This window comes from Columba livia, chromosome 2, assembly GCF_036013475.1.
Source record: "Columba livia isolate bColLiv1 breed racing homer chromosome 2, bColLiv1.pat.W.v2, whole genome shotgun sequence".
NCBI lineage: Eukaryota > Metazoa > Chordata > Aves > Columbiformes > Columbidae > Columba > Columba livia.
In genome coordinates this window covers 160,867,953-160,886,296 of record NC_088603.1, presented here as the reverse complement: position 1 = coordinate 160,886,296, position 18,344 = coordinate 160,867,953, and the positions used below count along the sequence as shown (strand labels likewise).

The following is an 18,344-nucleotide window of genomic DNA, read 5'->3' as shown; positions in this document are numbered from 1 at the left end:
CCACAAAAAATGATCTGAGGCTGGAACAGCTCTGCTGGGAGGACAGGCTGAGAGAGTTGGGGTGTTCAGCCTGGAGAAGGCTTTGGGGAGATCTTATTGCAGCCTTTCTGTACTTAAAAGGGGGTGATAAGAAAGATGGGGGCAGAGTTTTTAGCAGGGCCTGTTGTGATAGGACAAGGACTGATGGTTTTAAACTCAAAGAGGGGAGATTCAGGCTAGAGAAAAATTTTTGCCCCTGAGGGTGGTGAGACACTGTCCCAGGTTTCCCAGAGAGGTGGTGGATGCCCCATCCCTGGAGACATCCCAGGCCAGGCTGGACAGGGCTCTGAGCAACCTGAGCTGGTTGAAGATGTCCCTGCTCGTGGCAGGGTTTGGACTGGATGAGCTTTGAAAGTCCCTTCCAACTCAAACTATTTCATGATTCTGTAACAGCAAGCCCAGAGCAAGGCAAAAACCTAGCTCCGCTTGCATTTGCTAGCTCCAGCTTTGTGGCTGAGGCAGCAATCCCATCGTGGATGTTTGGTACCATCTCCCTCCCCACTCGTGATGCCCCCGGGCGGGATGGGGAAATCTGCACCAACCAGTGGAAGAAGACACCCAGGCTTTTGGTGGGAGGGAAGAAACGGCTGTCAAGGAAGTAGAGCTGGTTGTAATACTCCATCAAGAGCTCCAGCCCGGCTTCGTTGCGGCTTGGGGTGCGCATCGCCTGCAGGGATGGGAGAGGAGACACATGGGTGGGAAGACAGGGGGAAACGAGAAGGGAAACGACAGATTTATGGAGCTGCACGTGCTGGCCGGCCCATGGGCAATAAACTCCACCCGAGTTATTAGATCAATAGGATCAGACCAACATAATCAATAGGATTAGGTCAATAGTGGATGAGATGCTGTGCAGCCCCCCAGCACAGGTTCAGCTGTTGGAAAGGCTGAGGAGGCACCAATTGAGTGCTGGGGCACCCAAATCCAGAGCCAGACACCTGGGAGCTGTGCTGGAGGTGATGCTCATCTAAACCAAGCTGAGATTATTTTTATTTTTATTTAAGAGAAATTCATGCAAAGTTTGATTAGATAAATGCTAATGATGAAACAGCATTTTTTCCTCTTAATAAAAAAGCTCTTGAGCTTTTGACCCAGCATAGTGAGGAGGGTCAGAGCTCTCCTAATGCCTAATTTTAACTAGGCTTTTTCCCAGTGTCTGGCTTTGCAAGGCTCCTCTCCCACAGCCTGAAGAGCACGATCAGGCCCTTCACAAGTGCTTGGGCAAGTGTTTTCCTTCCTGCTCTCCGAGATCAAAGCTTCACAGCAAGGCAAAACTTGAAGTTACTTATGAGACCGATTCATAGGAGAGGAAAAATTCACCTTTATTGGATTACTTTATATTTCCTCTTCTCCAAGCACTAGCAGGAGAGAGAGCAGTCATTTAGCCTTGCTGGGAGTGAATTAATATTCATAAATCAGTAATGGATTGCATTACACATTTTACTGCTGTTCAGTTCCAGGTTAGCCAGGCATTAAAGGACAGGGTAAGAAAACAATTACTGAATAGTCTGTAATATTCAGTAACCTATGAACTGAAGCTGAGGTGCTCTAGTGTGGGAATCCCTTATTCACAAGGTTAAGGGTGCTGTTTGGAGAGGGGATGAGGGGACATCTGAAACAATATGTGGCACCTCCAATGAGTGTTTCTGGACAAGCCAAAGCAAGACTTTTCAGCTCAAGGGACACCGACCTGCCGCAGCTCCATGAACTCTTTGATTTCTTTTTCAAACAAGATGCTCTCCTCTCCATAGTGTTCACTGATGAAATCCTGGATGGGGAAACAAGAGAAAAGAAAACCCTGACCCACCCTTTAAAACACATTTTCATGATTTAAAGGGTGACTTTGGGTAATTCCGTATAAAACTGCTTTCCCTGCAAGGAAACCTTCACCAAGGAAAACCATCTCGTCCCCTGCCTGGCCCTTGCTCTCCAGCATCTCCAGACCTCTACCTCCCACTTTAACGTGTCTTAAGTCCAGCTCTTCCCCACAAATCTACTTTTTGCAGCTGTTCTAAACAAGAAAATGTTTTGTAGATGCCGCAGCACCTCCTCTACAACATCCAACCCTACCCATGAGCTGAAACATCTCCCAAATTGCACGGTCGCTCCCCTCCATCAGTTTACAATGTGTGAAACTCCAGTGCTCACCTTCAGTGGTACCAGCAAATCCAGCTCCTTTGTCTCCTTCAGGCCCAAAGGGATCATGGGGACGCTGATGGACTCGCTGGAAGAAGACAAAAATGTATTTAGTGGTTGGTTTAAAAGCCTTGGAAAGACCCTGTGTGTCGCGGATTAAAATGATGTAGCTCTTTGCCCTGGGCTTGTGCTGCTCCTATTAAAGGGTGAAACTAGAAGAGGACTCGACTCCACGTTGCAGAAGGATGCTCTTCCCAATGGGATGTTGGGAAAAGCAACAAAAGAGGAGGAGTGCACAGAAAATAACCTGAAACCATCACTCCAGCTTCTTCCAGCTTCTGCTTTTCTCTCCATAACAAGTACAAGAGCAACAAAATAGGCTCCAGTAATAAAGCTGCTTTAATTAGCAACCCTTGGGAACCAGGTGTGATGTGAGGACAGGTCACGGATTCAGCCACTCCTGTGTGCTAATCTGGGCTTCAGTGCTGATAAGGACTTACTTGGGCTGCAGCGCTGTGCCTGATATTGAAGTTTTCTACCTCTATTAACAGCAGTTGTCTAATAATAGCTCTTATCACAGAGCCGGTTCGATACTGTGAAATGCTGAAAACAGAATCATAGAATCATTTTGGTTGGAAGAGACCCTCAAGATCATTGAGTCCAACTGTTAACCCAACCCTGGTAGCCTGAGAACTTAATCTCCATGTCTGTTCAACCCCTCCAGGGATAGTGACTCCACCACTGCCCTGGGCAGCCTGTTCCAATGACCCACAGCCCTTTCCAGAAAGAAATTTTTCCTAATATCCAACCTAAACCTCCCCTAGTGCAACTTGAGGCCATTTCCTCTGCTCCTGACGCTTGTTCCTGGGGAGCAGAGCCCGACCCCCCTGGCTCCAAGCTCCTTTCAGGCAGTTCAGAGATCAGAAGGTCTCCCCTCAGCTCCTCTTCTCCAGACTGAACTCCCCAGGTCCCTCAGCTGCTCCCATCACACTTGTGCTCCAGCCCCTCACCAGCTCCGTTCCCTTCTCTCAACTCGCTCCAGCACCTCAAGGGCTTTCTTGTCATGGGGGGCCCAAAACTGACCCCAGGATTCCAGGTTTGGCCTCCCCAGTGCCCAGGACAGGGGGATGGTCACTTCTCTAGTCCTGTTGACCACACTAGTGCTGACACAAGTCAGGATGCTCTTGATCTTCCAGGCCACCTGGGCACATGCTGGTTCATGTTCAGCCGTTGTCAACCAACACCCCCAGGTCCTTTTCCACCAGGTAGTTTTCCAGCCGCTCTTCCCCAAGCCTGTAGCGCTACACTGGGTTGTTGTGACCCAAGTGCAGGACTCGGCACTTGGTCTTGTTGAACCTCAGACAATTGGCCTCAGCCCATTGACCCATCCAGATGCCTCTGTAGAACCTTCCTGTCCTTGAGCAGATCAACACTCCCACCCATTCTGCTGTCATCTGTGAACTTGCTGAGGGTGCACTCAGTCTCCTCATCCAGATCATTCACCCAGGTTTGCACAACAGCCCCGTTACCTTACCTCCAGATACAGCTGATAACTTGTTGGCACATCACTCATTAGTCCAGGGAGGAAAAGAGGCAAGTTGCAAAAATCTGGGGTTTGGGGCAGGGAGGTTACACCCATATTTTCATCTGCTCATACTGAATAAACATCTCTGAGAGCTATAATTAGTGCAGAAAAGCCATTATCGCTCCTTCCCTAACAAGATTTCCGCTTGAATCCAATGCCCCAAGCAAACAAACAGGCTTTTGTTTGGCCTGGGAAAGGTTTTGGGGTTGCTGCTACTGTTGTTTTCTTCTTAAACCAGGGCAAACAAGCAGTGGATTGGAAAAATCCATCATACTTGATAGGGAAGAATCTGGGGAGGATGCATGCAATGCGGGATATGTTACATGCATCCCTGCTTCTAACACAGAAGGACCAGCATCCAGAATTACAATCAGAGACTGCAACAGACATTCTGAATGCAGCAGACACCCAAGGGTGGTGGAGATATGGGCTCTCTTGGCCACCTGAGGAGGACCATGCAACAGGAAAGGTACGTGGATGGACAAAGAATCATAGAATAATTTTGGTTGGGAGGGATTTTCAAAGCTCATGCAGTCCAATCCCTGCCATGAGCAGGGACATCTTCACCAGCTCAGGTTGCTCAGAGCCCCGTCCAGCCTGACCTGGGATGTCTCCAGGGATGCTTCATCCACCACCTCTATGGGCAACCTGGGCCAGGCTCTCACCACCATCAGAGTAAAAAATTTCTCCCTTATATCTCATCTGAATCTCCCCTCTTTGAGTTTAAAACCATCACCCCTTGTCCTGTTGCTTCATGCCCTATTGAAGTCTGTCCCCATCTTTCTTTTCAGCCTCTTTAAGTATAGAAATGCCACAGTACAGTGTCCCCAGAGCTTCTCCTCCCAAGGCTGAAGCCCCAACTGTCTCAGCCTTTCTCCCCAGAGCTATTCAGCCCTCGGCTCATTCCTGTGTCCCTCCTCTGTCCCGCTCCAACAGCTCCATGTCTGGCTGGTGCTGGGACCCCAGAGCTGGACACAGAGCTCAGGGGGCTCAGGACATGGGGGCACAGGGGCAGAATCTCCCCCTCCACCTGCTGCTCACGCTGCTCTGGCTGCAGCACAGGATATGGTTGATTTTCTGTCTGTGAGCACACGTTGCTGGGTCATGTCCCACTGCTGGGTCACACCCACCAGTGTCCCCAAGTCCTTCTCCATAGGGTTGCTCCCCATCCACCCATCCATCCATCCATCCATTGCCTGTGCTGATACTGGGGGCTGCCCCGACCCAGGTGCAGGACCTTGCACTTGGCCTTGTTGACCTTCATGAAGTTCACATGGACCCACTTCTAGAGCCTGTCCATGTCCCTCTGGATGGATCCCATTCCTCAGGTGTGTCAACCGCACCACTCAGCTTGGTGTCACCAAACACCATCCACCCACCCATCTCAGGAAGGGAAGGAGCAGCAGCAGTTCCCATGTTGCTGCAGCATCTCAGGTTTTTCTGCCTCAGGGATTTCTGCATTTCTCACCCAGCAAAATGGTGCTGATGAACCACCCTGGCACGTTGGTTTGCTGCTGGTGAACATGCCAGGGTTACCATTCCAGTGAGTCAAGCCCAAGGTGGCTGGGTAAGCATTTCACAGCAGCAGAGAGTTTCAATTAACAAAAGGGCTAACCTCAGAAAGACAGAAAAATAACCTGATACCCTGGATGGGAAAAGAAAACTAGTGAGTAATCCACTGTGGGAACAGCCAGAACAGGAGGTTGGGCACCTCTATAGCCATTTTTTTAATTGTTTCTGATAAATATCCTATTTCACCTGATAGAAAAAAAAGTGAATATGGTTGTTTCCGTCTTATTCCTCATGCGTTGTGACATTGGCATCCAGAGGATGCACAACCCATCCCCAAATGCTTCCTAAGATTAGATATTAGGAAAAAAATGTTAATGGAATGGTTGTCAGGCATTGGAACAGGCCACCCAAGTAAGTGGTAGAGTCACCATCACTGAAAATGTTTAAAAGACACATAGATGAGGTTCTTAGGGACATGGTTTAGTGCCAGTGTTGGGTTAGTGGTTTAACTCTGTGATCTTGAGGGTCTGTTCCAACCAAAATGATTCTGTGATTCCAAGTAGGAAAATATGCTGAGTTCGGTCTCCTTGCAGCTCTATGAGTTTGCTCTCTGTGTAGTTCTATAGGCAAAAAGTGAGTGTTCCCAGGATGAAAAACTGTTCCCAGCAAATCTGGCCCATTCCCAGGTCCTCCCCCATTCTCCAACCTCCGTGTCGTGGTCCCTGCCAGAAGGTCAAACCCTGTGCAGAGGCAAGAGCAACGGATACCAAGGCAAGAGGCTGCCTTTCTCACGGAAAAAAAGCAAAAATTAAATGACAATAATAAAAATAACATCCCATTTGAGCAGGCTGCTCTTCCCTCTCTGCAGTTTACCTCTCGTTCTGGTAGACATCCACGCTGCTGTTCAGCTCCTCCAGCTCCTCCTTCAGCAGCTGCAGGTTGGAGTTCACGTAGCTCAGCTCCAGGGCGACCGTCTCTTTGACTTTGTGGTTACTGGTGGCCCTGCAAGACAACACGATATGGATCAAACCTCCCTCCATTTCATCAATTACTTTATTTATCAACTCTTGGCTGCACTGATAAATAGAAGTGAAGTTATCCAACTGTACAGTAACATGTGCATCCACACAAATGCTCCTGGAGAACTGTGTCTCTTGCTCTGCACATGATCATAGAATCATTGAATGGTTTTGGTTGGAAGAGACCTTCAAAGCTCATCCAGTCGCACCTCTGCCATGAGCAGGGACATCTTCACCAGCTCAGGTTGCTCAGAGCCCCATCCAGCCTGGCCTGGGATGTCTCCAGGGATGGGGCATCCACCACCTTTCTGGGCAACCTGGGCCAGGGTCTCACCACCCTCATCATAAAAAAACTCTTCCTTATATCTAATCTGAATCTCCCCAATCTTTTAGTTTAAAGCCATCACCGCCAGTCCTATTGAACACGCCCTGCTAAAATTCCAGCCCCATCTTTCTTATCAGCCCCTTTTAAGTACTGAAAGGCCAGAAGAAGGTCTCTCTGGAGACTTTTCTTCTCCAGGCTGAACACCCTAAATCTCTCAGCCTTTTGAGACCAGGGAAACCAGATCAATCAGACCCCTGTGCCACGGAGGCTGAGGCCGGGCAAAACTCATCAGTGTTGCACCCTGCTCAGATCAACCTGCTCTTTCTGCCCCAGAGCAACTTTCCTCTCGCCCATCCACGCTCCCACCTCCAGCGCAGCTTCAGATTTTGTTATGAGCACTCAAAGTGCTCACACACACTAAAATAAAAAGTGCTTTATGGTCGGGTTTGAGGAGGTGCAAATGACCATTCTGCTCACTCATTAGCAGAGCCAGACCCTGCCCTCCCTTCTCCACTCCTGAACGTCATGAGATGTAAACACCATGGACTGATTTCAGCTGCCTGCTCCCAGCAACACGAGCTCCCAGGCTGATTATAACCCTCTTATCTGCTCCGAAGGAAAGTGGGGAAGAGATAACCCAGAGCTGACAGCGTTGGCTGGAAGCGATTCTGGCTGCTTGCACTAAATCACATCGCGTTCCGGGAAAAACAACACGTGCACAAGCTCTGCTCAGGGCTTTTCCCCAGCTTTTGCAGAGCATTTTGCCCTTGCCTTTTGTGTTTTCTTTCTTTCTTTGTGGACAGCATCCTCCAAAAGGTTTGCCAGGACCTGGCTCAGGGCAGTAGAAAGAGCTATGCTGTTTTTCTTTTAATATGCTGGTCCTTTAATGTCTCACAGAATCCCAGAATGTCAGGGATTTGAAGGGACCTGGAAAGCTCATCCAGTGCAATCCCCCCTGGAGCAGGAACACCCAGATGAGGTTACACAGGAAGGTGTCCAGGCGGGTTGGAATGTCTGCAGAGAAGGAGACTCCACAACCCCCTGGGCAGCCTGGGCCAGGCTCTGCCACCCTCACAGGGAACAAGTTCCTTCTCATTTTTCAGTGGAACCTCCTGTGTTCCAGTTTGTACCCATTACCCCTTGTCCTATCATTGGTTGTCACTGAGAAGAGCCTGGCTCCATCCTCCTGACACTCCCCCTTTATATATCTCTAAACATGAATGAGGTCACCCCTCAGTCTCCTCTTCTCCAAGCTCAAGAGACCCAGCTCCCTCAGCCTTTCCTCATAAGGGAGATGCTCCATTCCTTTAATCATCTTGGTTGCCCTTCATTGCCTGTCTCCTCCCCTCACTCCCCTTTGCTGGGATTCCCCAAAAACAATTAATTTCTTTTTAATTTCAAACAAAGGAGAACCACAGCCACTTCCATTTAAACATCCTTCAGCATTTCCGTTATTCCCCATATGGTATCAGCACAGTTACCACTCTTTTTTTCCCTATAAACCAGTATTTAATTGCTATTTTAGTCCTTTACACATCACAACACTTCCAGGACACAGGTGCATCACTGCTGTCATCACAATTTTCCTCCAATAAAAATGAAAGGGAGTTACCCCTCCTTGCTCCCAGTTGGCAACAATATTTATGTATATATTTTAAATTTCTTAAGTTATTAATAGTGGATGTGTGCTGATTTTCAACCCAGCAACACCATGCTAAGTTTGCAGACACACACACGCTGTATTTCTGACTGGTGCTTTCACCTCTGCTCTGCACCAAAAAGGACTTGATCACCTCTCAAAGCCCAAATTTGCTCTGCAGGGTTTTGTATGCACGTGCAAGTTTCTCCAGGTCTTGTCACCAGGTTAAGGTTTTAAAGCCCAGCGTGTCACTTTGGGGCACTCCAAGTGCCACACGCGGCAATTAAGAGTACAGGACCACTTAGAAAGCTAATTTAGGGGAGAACCCCATCTTTTCCATCACCAAACCCAAGTGCTTTGTGCACCCTGTCCAGGGTGGGAGCTGATTTATGAGAACTCAGAGCCTACGTGTCTCCATCGACCTCCTGGGTGAAGTTATCAGCTGTTTGCTTAGCTAACACCAAAGACTTCTAATTCTTTTTTATTTTTTTAATTTCTTTTTAAGAAACTGCTTTATTTGCGACACCTTTATCTCCCCGATTGCTTCACTCAGCCCCAGTATTTGAACAAGAACGGAAAAGGTTTCTGCCGCCCCTGCCCATTTATTTATCCGGCAAACAAACCCTCTTAACACCCCTGAGCAAACATCACGTGCGTTATTTTTCCAGCACACCATTCACGGTAACCTCTCCAGGAAAGGCGACTGATACGCTGCACAGAAGAGTTCAGATTATTTTTTAAAGCATTTAGAAGTCTTTTTTATTATCTTCATTTTTTTTTGAGGCAAAGAAACCAGCGTTTTCAGCTGCAAACTCTGCCCCAGGCTGGGCAACCCACAGCATTTTTTCCCATTTGCATTGAGCATTAGCACATAGAGATGCAAAAGAAATTTCAAGTCTGTAATTTTTAAGAAATAACCTTTAGACTTAGAACATAATCCCCCCGCAGCCTTAAATTTCAGGCAAAAGCTTGTTTGTTTGGGGTTATTTTCCCCTCCAAGATTTCCTGTGTTTCATAAGCTCTGAGCACTGTAGCACACAAAAACCCACATTAAAGAAATAAAGAAATAAAATAGAACAAAATAAAATAGAACAAAATAAAGCAAATAGAACAAAATAAGGCAAATTAAGAAATTTTATAGAGTCCTCATCTGGAAAGTGAACTTGTGTAAGGGCAGAAAAGTGGCTGCTACGAAAAGACATTCAAACTGCTGATCCAGCAAAAAAACAAGAAGGAAAAAAAGAGCCTCATCAGTGCATTTCCCTGGCTGAGTAATTAAGATGTGTTTTGCATCACATTTTTCACTCACTCCCCTACATGCGGCTCCGATTCCTGTTGTTTGCACCAAAACCGCGGCCAGGCGCGTTTCTGCTGAGCCAGCGCATTTCCCTTTTGTTTTTTTTATAATAAAGGGGAGTCGTGTGGAGCAGCACACGTTGGGATTTCATGGACGTTTTTTTTTAATTAGATGAGGTTGAGGTGTGGGGGCTGTAACCTCAACTCCCCCAGGAAGCCTCGCTGCCATTAAAATACCATTTCTTTTATACTTTAGCGGAGCAACTATTACTCCCTTCTTCCAGGTGCATGCAGCGCTGACATTACATGATTAAGTTCAGAATTGAAAAGCCAATCTGATTTTATTGAGGGGAAAAAAACACCCAATCATACTGGAAAAATATGCAAAAATAAAGCTATTTTAGGGTAGTCTTATGCTCCAATATCACAGAATTACGGAATGTCAGGGGTTGGAAGGGACCTCGAAAGCTCATCCAGTCCAATCCCCCCACCGGAGCAGGAACACCCAGATGAGGTTACACAGGAAGGTGTCCGGGCGGGTTTGAATGTCTGCAGAGAAGGAGACTCCACAACCTCCCTGGGCAGCCTGGGCCAGGCTCTGCCACCCTCACCGGGAACAGGTTTCTTCTCATTTTTCAGTGGAACCTCCTGTGCTCCAGTTTGTACCCATTACCCCTTGTCCTATCATTGGCTGTCACCGAGAAGAGCCTGGCTCCATCCTCCTGACACTCCCCCTTTATATATCTGTAAACATTAAGGAGGTCATCCCTCAGTCTCCTCTTCTCCAGCTCCAGAGCCCCAGCTCCCTCAGCCTTTCCTCACACGGGAGATGCTCCACTCCCTTCAGCATCTTGGTGGCTGCGCTGGACTCTCTCAAGCACTTCCCTGTCCTACTGGAACTGAGGGGCAATATCCAATACAAACATGAAGATACACACAAAAGCTACAAAAAAAGGTCATCCTCGGGCTAAAAAAAAGTTAAAATAGCTGCAAAAATAATTAAATTGCATCATGACAGCTCTACAGAGAAAGGCATTAATTCCCTGGATTTACTTGTGCTGGACCAGCTGCAATCTGAAAACCACACAAAGGTACCAAATTTTGCACTATCCCTTAAATGTGTTGTTCCAACAGCGTGAAAAACCCATCCGCAAAGTTATACCTGAATTTTCAGATTCTGGTGGAACCACTGGGATGGAGATTTTTGGAACTAAAGCTGGATTTGACCCATTTGCAAGGGGTATCATCAGGCAGGAGATGCTGCACTCCGAGCTCAATACCAGCTCAACTTTTATGCCCATTATTACATGTGCTCAAACCCTGCTTTGCCCCAGGCTCCCAGGACATTAAAATGATACTATTCTGTTAAAATGCATAGCATCAGCATTCCACCGAATGGAGGGCTGGCATTTCTAGGATGAAGACTGCAAAGCCAAAGAAAAACAGAGCAAATCCCCGCCATAGCCATAGGAGTGCCAGCATCAGTTGCCTCGTAGACATCAAGACCATATTTCCCCCAAATCACTGGACCTGAGGGATGCTCAAGGGACCACAACTCACCTGAAGAGGTTTTCTGCCCCAGCTCGCATCCTCATCTCCTTGTTGATCTGCTGGTTAATCCTCGCCCGGCGATGCTGCAATTTGCTGCGCTGGGTCTGGGCAAAGGGGTCGCAGCCCTGCTGAGAGAGAGGGAAAGGGTCTCACCAAAACAAAACCAAAATGACCTAGAATTTTGGGAGTAAAAATGGCACTTTCTGAGCCTGACATTGCACTTGGAAGAATGTTTTGTTATCTAATACTACCTGTTGCTTACAGCAATTTTTTTTCTAAGCTATTGAGGTGCTGGAGCGAGTTGAGAGAAGGCAATGGAGCTAGTGAGGGGCTGGAGGCCAAGTGTGATGGGAGCAGCTGAGGGACCTGGGGGGTTCAGCTGGAGAACAGGAGCTGAGGGGAGACCTTCTGATCTCTGAACTGCCTGAAAGGAGCTTGGAGTGAGATAGTGGTTGTTCTTTTTTCCCAAGTAATGAGTGACAGAATGAGGGGAAATGGCCTCAAGTTGTACCAAGGCAGGCTGGGGTTGGATCTTGGGAACAATTTCTTCCTGGAAAGGGCTGCTGGGCATTGGAACAGGCTGCCCAGGACAGTGGTGGAGTCACCATCCCTGGAGGTGTTTAAAAGATGTGGAGATAATGTTCTCAGGGGCATAGTTTAGTGTCAGTGTTGGGTTAACGGCTGGACTCCATGATCTTGAAGGTCTCTTCCAACCAAAATGACTCTATGACTCTATTCTATGCAGAAAACGCTTCACAAATGCCACCGTGAACGGAAACCAAGCATCTTCTTTCCAGGGTCTCACCATCTGGATGCAAGACAAGACTCAATACAACCCCTGATCTCAGGAACAGATGTGATCTTGTGTCTATAAGTGCTCCCGTCTCCTGCTGGCTGTAGGGGATGAGGCACAGGCAGCAAGTCAATAGTTCATGGGGGTGGAGAAACAAGCTGCACAAAGCAATAAATTAATTCCATCCCTGCCTCCTTCCTCGGCTTCGGCTGGGATTTTCTGCAGACAGGGAAATGATGTTTAATCTCTAACTTCAGGAAACACAGACAGTAATATCCCTCTGTCTTGCGGGTTATTATGGGATGCCTCCGGCACAGAGGTTGCTACGAGGAGGGTCTCTGAATCTGGGGTCACAAAAGCTCTACCCAAGCAGAGATTATTTTTGTTGTGCGAGGAGCAGTTCAGACAGACAAAATGGGGCCATACAAGCCCCCTGAAAAATAATAATTTTCAAAAAACGTGTTCAGGAGGGCATAAGACCAGGCAGTTTAAGAGATGGAGACCTCTCAGCCTGCTTTTCATACACCAGCACAAAGTATGTGCAGATGCCTCCAAGAACATATTAAGATCACTGTAGCACTGAAAGAAACTCCTCAAAGCCACTATTTTGCCCTTTGATTCCCTCAAAAAAAAATCCGTTTGCTACATCTTGCCTTGGTCCCCACTGCTTTTCCCCCATCACTGGTGGTGGACCCCTTGACTCCACATCCAAAAGTTGTTTTGCCACCCAAGAGACTCAATAGAGCTCAAACAGTGTGCACCTTATCCAAAACACTTTCTCAGCTCTTTTCTTCCATGTAGAGAAGATCTTGATGGGCTTCACTAGGCCTCACCTCATCCTCCAGGATGGGCCACAACAGTCTCAAACCCAAGAAGCCAAGGAAACCCTTGGTTACCTCTCTAGAAGATACTGCAGGTCCTGTTCGTATTCTGGGAAAACTTATAACAAATTATTTGATTTTTTTTTTCTGGGCCAATAGGAAAGGAAAAAAATATTTGCTCAAAAAAAGAGTGTGAGAGCAGCTTCGATTAGTAAACAGGGAATGGGAAATGTTGTGTTTTCATGGACTTCAGCTTTCTGAAAATTAATTTATTGTATTCAAAGTCCAATCAGTGGTGCCCCCTTTGAAAAGGGTCCTGGATTAACATCAGCATTTGTATCTAAGTGAAAGATTTGAGCTCCTAATTGGTACATTGGAGACCACAGAATAAGAGTCACTCCATTTGGTCCATAAATCTGCAGGCTTAATGCTATACAATAATCTACGAATTTGTCGAAATTACTGAAGGAATAAGCTGGAAGCAGGAGGTCACGATTATTCTGGAAAAGCACTTAATTGGGATGTTAAGGAAAACATCCCAACAGCTGCACAAATCTGGAGTGAGGAGCAAATACAGGAAAGGCTGATCCAGAAATGCCACTTGTTGATTTGTCTTGGGGAACCCACCCACCTTGTACATGTCATTGGCTCCCCAGGGGGAAAAATATCCAGAAATTGGAAGAAAAAGGAAAAGTACAAGTAATCCCACACCATGGAGACCAGCAAGGGATCATGCCAGGTTTTCTCCAGCAAGAAGGAGCTGGGTCATATCTGAGCACAAACAAAGGAGACGGCACCAAACTCTTGCCCAGAAAGTAGCTGCTCATACAGATGTAGTCCAAGATACTGCACAAGTATTTCTTTTATTAATTAAAGGCTGATTACAAACATTGTGTTTCTTCATACAGTGCAAGGCATTAACCTGTATATGGAAATTAAAGCTTAAAGCGGGGGAAAGAAGCTGTGAAGATGGTGTTAATTAAAATTTCAACAGCCCCTCAGGTTTATTGATGAGAACTGTGTGCACTTGTCAGCTCCAGAGACACGCAAGCCAAATACATATGCAAATATATCCAAATAAACATGAAAATATATCCAAATACACGCAAATGAGCAGGACCCAAGCCCCTTCTCTCTGCCTCTAGAATCATAAAAATCTACCCAAAACTCAACAGCCCTGGTAGCAACCGTTGGAGGTGGAAAGCACCAGTTCTTCCTACAGGAGCTTTCATGACCTTTGAGACCGCTCCACTTTTTGCAAAAGTTTGCTTGAAAGCAGTCAGAAGATTCTTAGATTTTTTTGGAGAGAAGAGCAAAGACAACCTGAATAAATGAGCTGGAGGCCAGAGGAACTCCAAATGAGAGATGATGGAAGAGGCACAAATGGAAGGACTATCCAAAACCACAGAGAAGGTCCATGAATCACAGGATGGCTGGGGTTGGAAGGGACCTCTGGAGATCATCCAGTCCAACCCACCTGCTAAAGCAGGTTCACCAGAGCAGATCACACAGGAACGTGTCCAGGCGGGTTTGAATGTCTCCAGAGAAGGAGACTCCACAACCTTTCTGGGTAGCCTGTACCAGGGCTCTGGCACCTCAAAGTAAATAAGTTTCTCCTCATATTCAGATGGAACCTCCTGTGCTTCAGTCTGTGCCCATTGCCCCTCATCCTATAGCTGGGCACCACTGAAAAGAGTCTGGTCCATCCTCTTGACACCCACCCTGGAGATATTTATAAACATTTGAGATCCCCTCTCAGCTTCACTTCTCCAGCTTAACAACCCCAGTTCTCTCAGTCTCCGACAAGAAGCGAGACGCAGAGTGTTACGAGCAGACTCTAGGATGGTTTTACAAGATACTCAAATTCAGCGTTAAAACCTCTCTGCTGCAAAAGCAATTAAGGGGTTTAACATCAAGTCAGGATCTTGAGACTTGTTGCCCCTTTAGGGACCTAATGTGACCTCCCCACACCTCACTTTCCTCCTCATCCATTATGATGTTGGGTAATTACAGTAACCCATGGGACTGCAGCACATCTCACCTCAAGAAGATCTGCTGTTGGTCCCAAAGCATGGACCAGTAGAAGCGTTATGCCAAGGCCACCATGGAGAACCACTAAGTCTAGTCTGCAGCTGCTCCTGGGGTGAAATAACGTTATTTCTGCAACACAAGTATTGGAGCAAGAAAGAAATTCAGCTCCAGCATAAGATGCTTAGTCCAGGTTAACTTACATAGGAAAGGAAGCACCATCACAAGCAAAATTGGTCATATTTAAACAAAAAGGTAGATAGTTCAGACATTGGAACAGGCTGCCGAGGGAAGTGGTTGAATCACTATCCCTGGAGGTTTAAAAGACACATAGATGAGGTTCTTAGGGACATTGTTCAGTGCTAGAGTTAGGTTAGGTTATGGTTGGACTCAATGATCTTGAGGGTCTTTTCCAACCAAAATGATTCTATGATAGGTGAAATAGAGAGTCAAGAGGAGAGCATGCCCATCCTCTATCACCTTGCATTCAAAGAAACCAAACGCTTTGCCTGCACCCATACTCTCCAAGACCCCACCAAAAGCTAAAAACTACAGCATCCGAGTTTCTACAGTAAGCGGCAATGGATTTAAGAATGCCTTACATAAGGGAGAACATAGGGGAAAAACACCCCTCTGTTAAGCGAGGAAAATCCCTTTTATAACCTAATTCTTATTTGTACAAGCTCTTGAGGTCAACCCTTTCAGGTCAGAAGAAAGATGTGTTATTTCAACCAGCCTCTTGGGCTCTGGGGTGCACCTAGGGACATCAAGAGAAGAATAAAGCTGGGTGCTTAAGAAGTAGCCAGGTTGAACCTGAGATTTCTTAGCCTTCCCAGTTCAAAGCTTCTACTCTTCCAATAAAAGGCCATAAGTCATGTAGCAGCCAAGGAACAGCACACAGAGGACAACGTGTGTTAAGAAAGCCATGAAAACAAATGAGGTGTGGGTCATTAAGTTATACGAGTTGTGGCCAGCTCTGAAGTTTATTGCCTCTGACAAAGCAGGATTAGAGCCAGTATTATTGTAGCAAGGACTTTTTATTCTCAGAAGACATCTGCCAAATAACATTGCATTCAACACTCAGCATGGAAAGATGTCAGCGTTACATAAAGGACCCAGCCCATGTCACCATGTAAGGAAGGGAAGAGGCCAGAAGACCTTTTCCAGAGGTGGCCAAGACAAACAGATCCTCTTTGAGGGATGTCAAGGCTTCTGCCAACTCAAACCCTATCTTTGCAGGGAATATATACAATGATGTAATGGTGTCATTAACTCCCTGACACCTCTTCCAGTTCAAGAACATCCATCTGAGGTGTTAAATAGGGCAATTACGTGGTTAGATTTCCTTCTGCAAGCAAGGCCTTAGGGAATGTTTGTGTAGACATGATCACCACAGGTACTTTGCACTTCACTTCTCCAGGAGATGAAGCCTGGATATGTCTTGTGTGACACACCTAGAGCATTATTTGTGACCCCGGTGACAAAACAAGGCCACCACCTCCCAGCTTTCTCAGCACTAATGACACACAAACTTAATCACCTGGAGGAAGAGGGAGATGCCAGCAAGTTCAAAGGGCAAAGCCACACACAAAGGGGCTAATTTCTGCTCTTTTGTTTCTGCTAGAAGAACAGGAGCTCAGTTGCTTCCAGCAAAAAAAAAAATAAATAAAATAAAATCAAAACTTATGCATATGAAGTGATCAAAGGATGACTGTGAGCTGTTAGAATGTGTAGTTGTAATTTAGTTATCACCGCAATGGATATCGCAGTAAAAGGTCCCAGCTACCTGTAGAACTGGGTTGGATCATAGGACATGCTCCACAGCCCATCTGCTGAAGCATGGACCAAGCTGTGCCATTTCCAAGTCCAGCTTTAGCCATAAAATAGTCACCACCAGGATTATTGCCAATTAGAGCAGCTAGAGAGTGCCCATAGAATAGCAGGAGAAACTAAAGCAGCTTAATTTGAACGTAGACTGGAGATTTCCATAATGTGGCAATGGTGAGATAAGCCGAAACCTGGTGCTGACCTGAGCTCTACAACCAGTTCCACCACCAAGCAGACAACCTTCACATGCCTAAGGACAGGGAAGTTCAAGGAGAAAGGTGCAAGGACAGCAGGACACCAGCCTGCCCTGTATTGCTGCCATGTGGTTATATAAATATGTAGAGACACTTGGTGTCAGGCAGTGCAATGGATAAGGGATGAGCTGCCACTCCTGGGAGGTGAGGCATTTTTAGCTACAATTTTGTCTTTTTTTTCAATGAGGGAATCACCTGGTTTGACGGAAATAAAATAATCTTCCCTAAGATATGCCATTAATGTCATTGGTAGCAGCACATCTACATTGTGTTCACCTACATTTCTTCACTGTTGGGCTGTCGGGTATTGGAACAGGTTGCCCAGGGCAGTGGTGGAGTCACCATCCCTGGAGGGGTTCAAAAGATGCAGAGATAAGGTTCTCAGGGACATCGGTTAGTGCCAGTGTTGGGTTAATGGTTGGACTCAATGATCTTGAAGGTCTCTTCCAAGCAAAATGATTCTATGATTGTTGTGCTGGTACCTCTTGTAGGACAAAACAGGCTCTTATCTGCTCTCAAAACACAGAACAACACGCTTGATATGGGACAACCAGAGTTCAGGCATGTTGCTGAAGTACAAGGGGCAGTATTAGGCCCATCTCACCTTCCACTGCTGAGACCAACTCAGGAGATGGTGGATACCACAAATATATTAAGCATAGCCCAGCTGCATTTAGTAAAGGGACCAACAATGCTCATCTGCTACATCGCCTGAAGCCATAACTGCCTTCATTGTTTCCATTATCCCAGACTGCTGCATATGTTCTTTAAAGCCTTAAGGATTATTTTAGTTTTACCATTTATCCCTCCCAGGTAATGGACAGCTTATTGCCTCTTTTTTTAAGGGAGGGAGTCAAAAGGCAACAAGACCCTTGCTATTAAACCCTTCCCCAGGGAAGGAAGAATCACAGAACGGTTGGGGTTGGAAGGGACCTCTGGAGATCATCCAGTCCAACCCACCTGCTAAAGCAGGTTCACCAGAGCAGATCACACAGGAATGTGTTCAGGTGGGTTTGAATGTCTCCAGAGAAGGAGACTCCACAACCTCTCTGGGCAGCCTGGTCCAGGGCTCTTGCACCTCAAAGGAAAGAAGTTTCTCCTCATATTCAGATGGAACTTGGTGTGCTTGTCTGTGCCTGTTGCCCCTCAGCCTATCATTGGGCACCACTGAAAAAAGGACATGGTTCAACTCTTCTGTTGGATAACCTGTTGGGTTTTCAATCATTTGACATCTCCAGTGCTGCCTTGTTCCCTCCCTCACACCAGCCACCTCCTGAGGCTGGTTGCTCAGAGCATAAATACACCCCTCAGACAAAATGGCAGGAGTTCTCCTGGAGCCTGGCTCCCCATGACTCAGCTCCACCTCATCTCCTCCTACCCCAGCAGTTCCCACAAAAGCCAACCCAGATGAACTTTCTTCACACACAGAAAGAGAACTGGCAGTCATAATAAAATAAATCAATCCTTTGGAGCCAAAGGCAAAGCCAAGCAAAGCTACAAGACTGGCCTGAGATATCTC

General features: G+C 46.7%; 1 protein-coding gene across 6 annotated transcripts in view; it reads right to left on the bottom strand.

Annotated features, from left to right (window-relative positions):
• RHPN1 (rhophilin Rho GTPase binding protein 1) overlaps positions 1 to 18,344 on the bottom strand; it is a 38,014-nt gene that overhangs the window by 14,036 nt on the left and 5,634 nt on the right. For 4 of the 6 annotated variants that reach the window (XM_065054607.1, XM_065054609.1, XM_021290105.2 and 1 more), the window contains 5 exons: positions 11,112 to 11,227; positions 6,146 to 6,274; positions 2,188 to 2,263; positions 1,730 to 1,807; positions 582 to 706 (listed from right to left, as the gene is read on the bottom strand). In XM_065054607.1, coding sequence (XP_064910679.1) covers positions 582 to 706; positions 1,730 to 1,807; positions 2,188 to 2,263; positions 6,146 to 6,274; positions 11,112 to 11,227 — 524 coding nt within the window. Of the gene's footprint in view, positions 1 to 581; positions 707 to 1,729; positions 1,808 to 2,187; positions 2,264 to 6,145; positions 6,275 to 11,111; positions 11,231 to 18,344 lie in introns of all 6 variants that reach the window. The other 2 variants (XM_065054605.1, XM_065054608.1) reach the window with 1 other exon arrangement.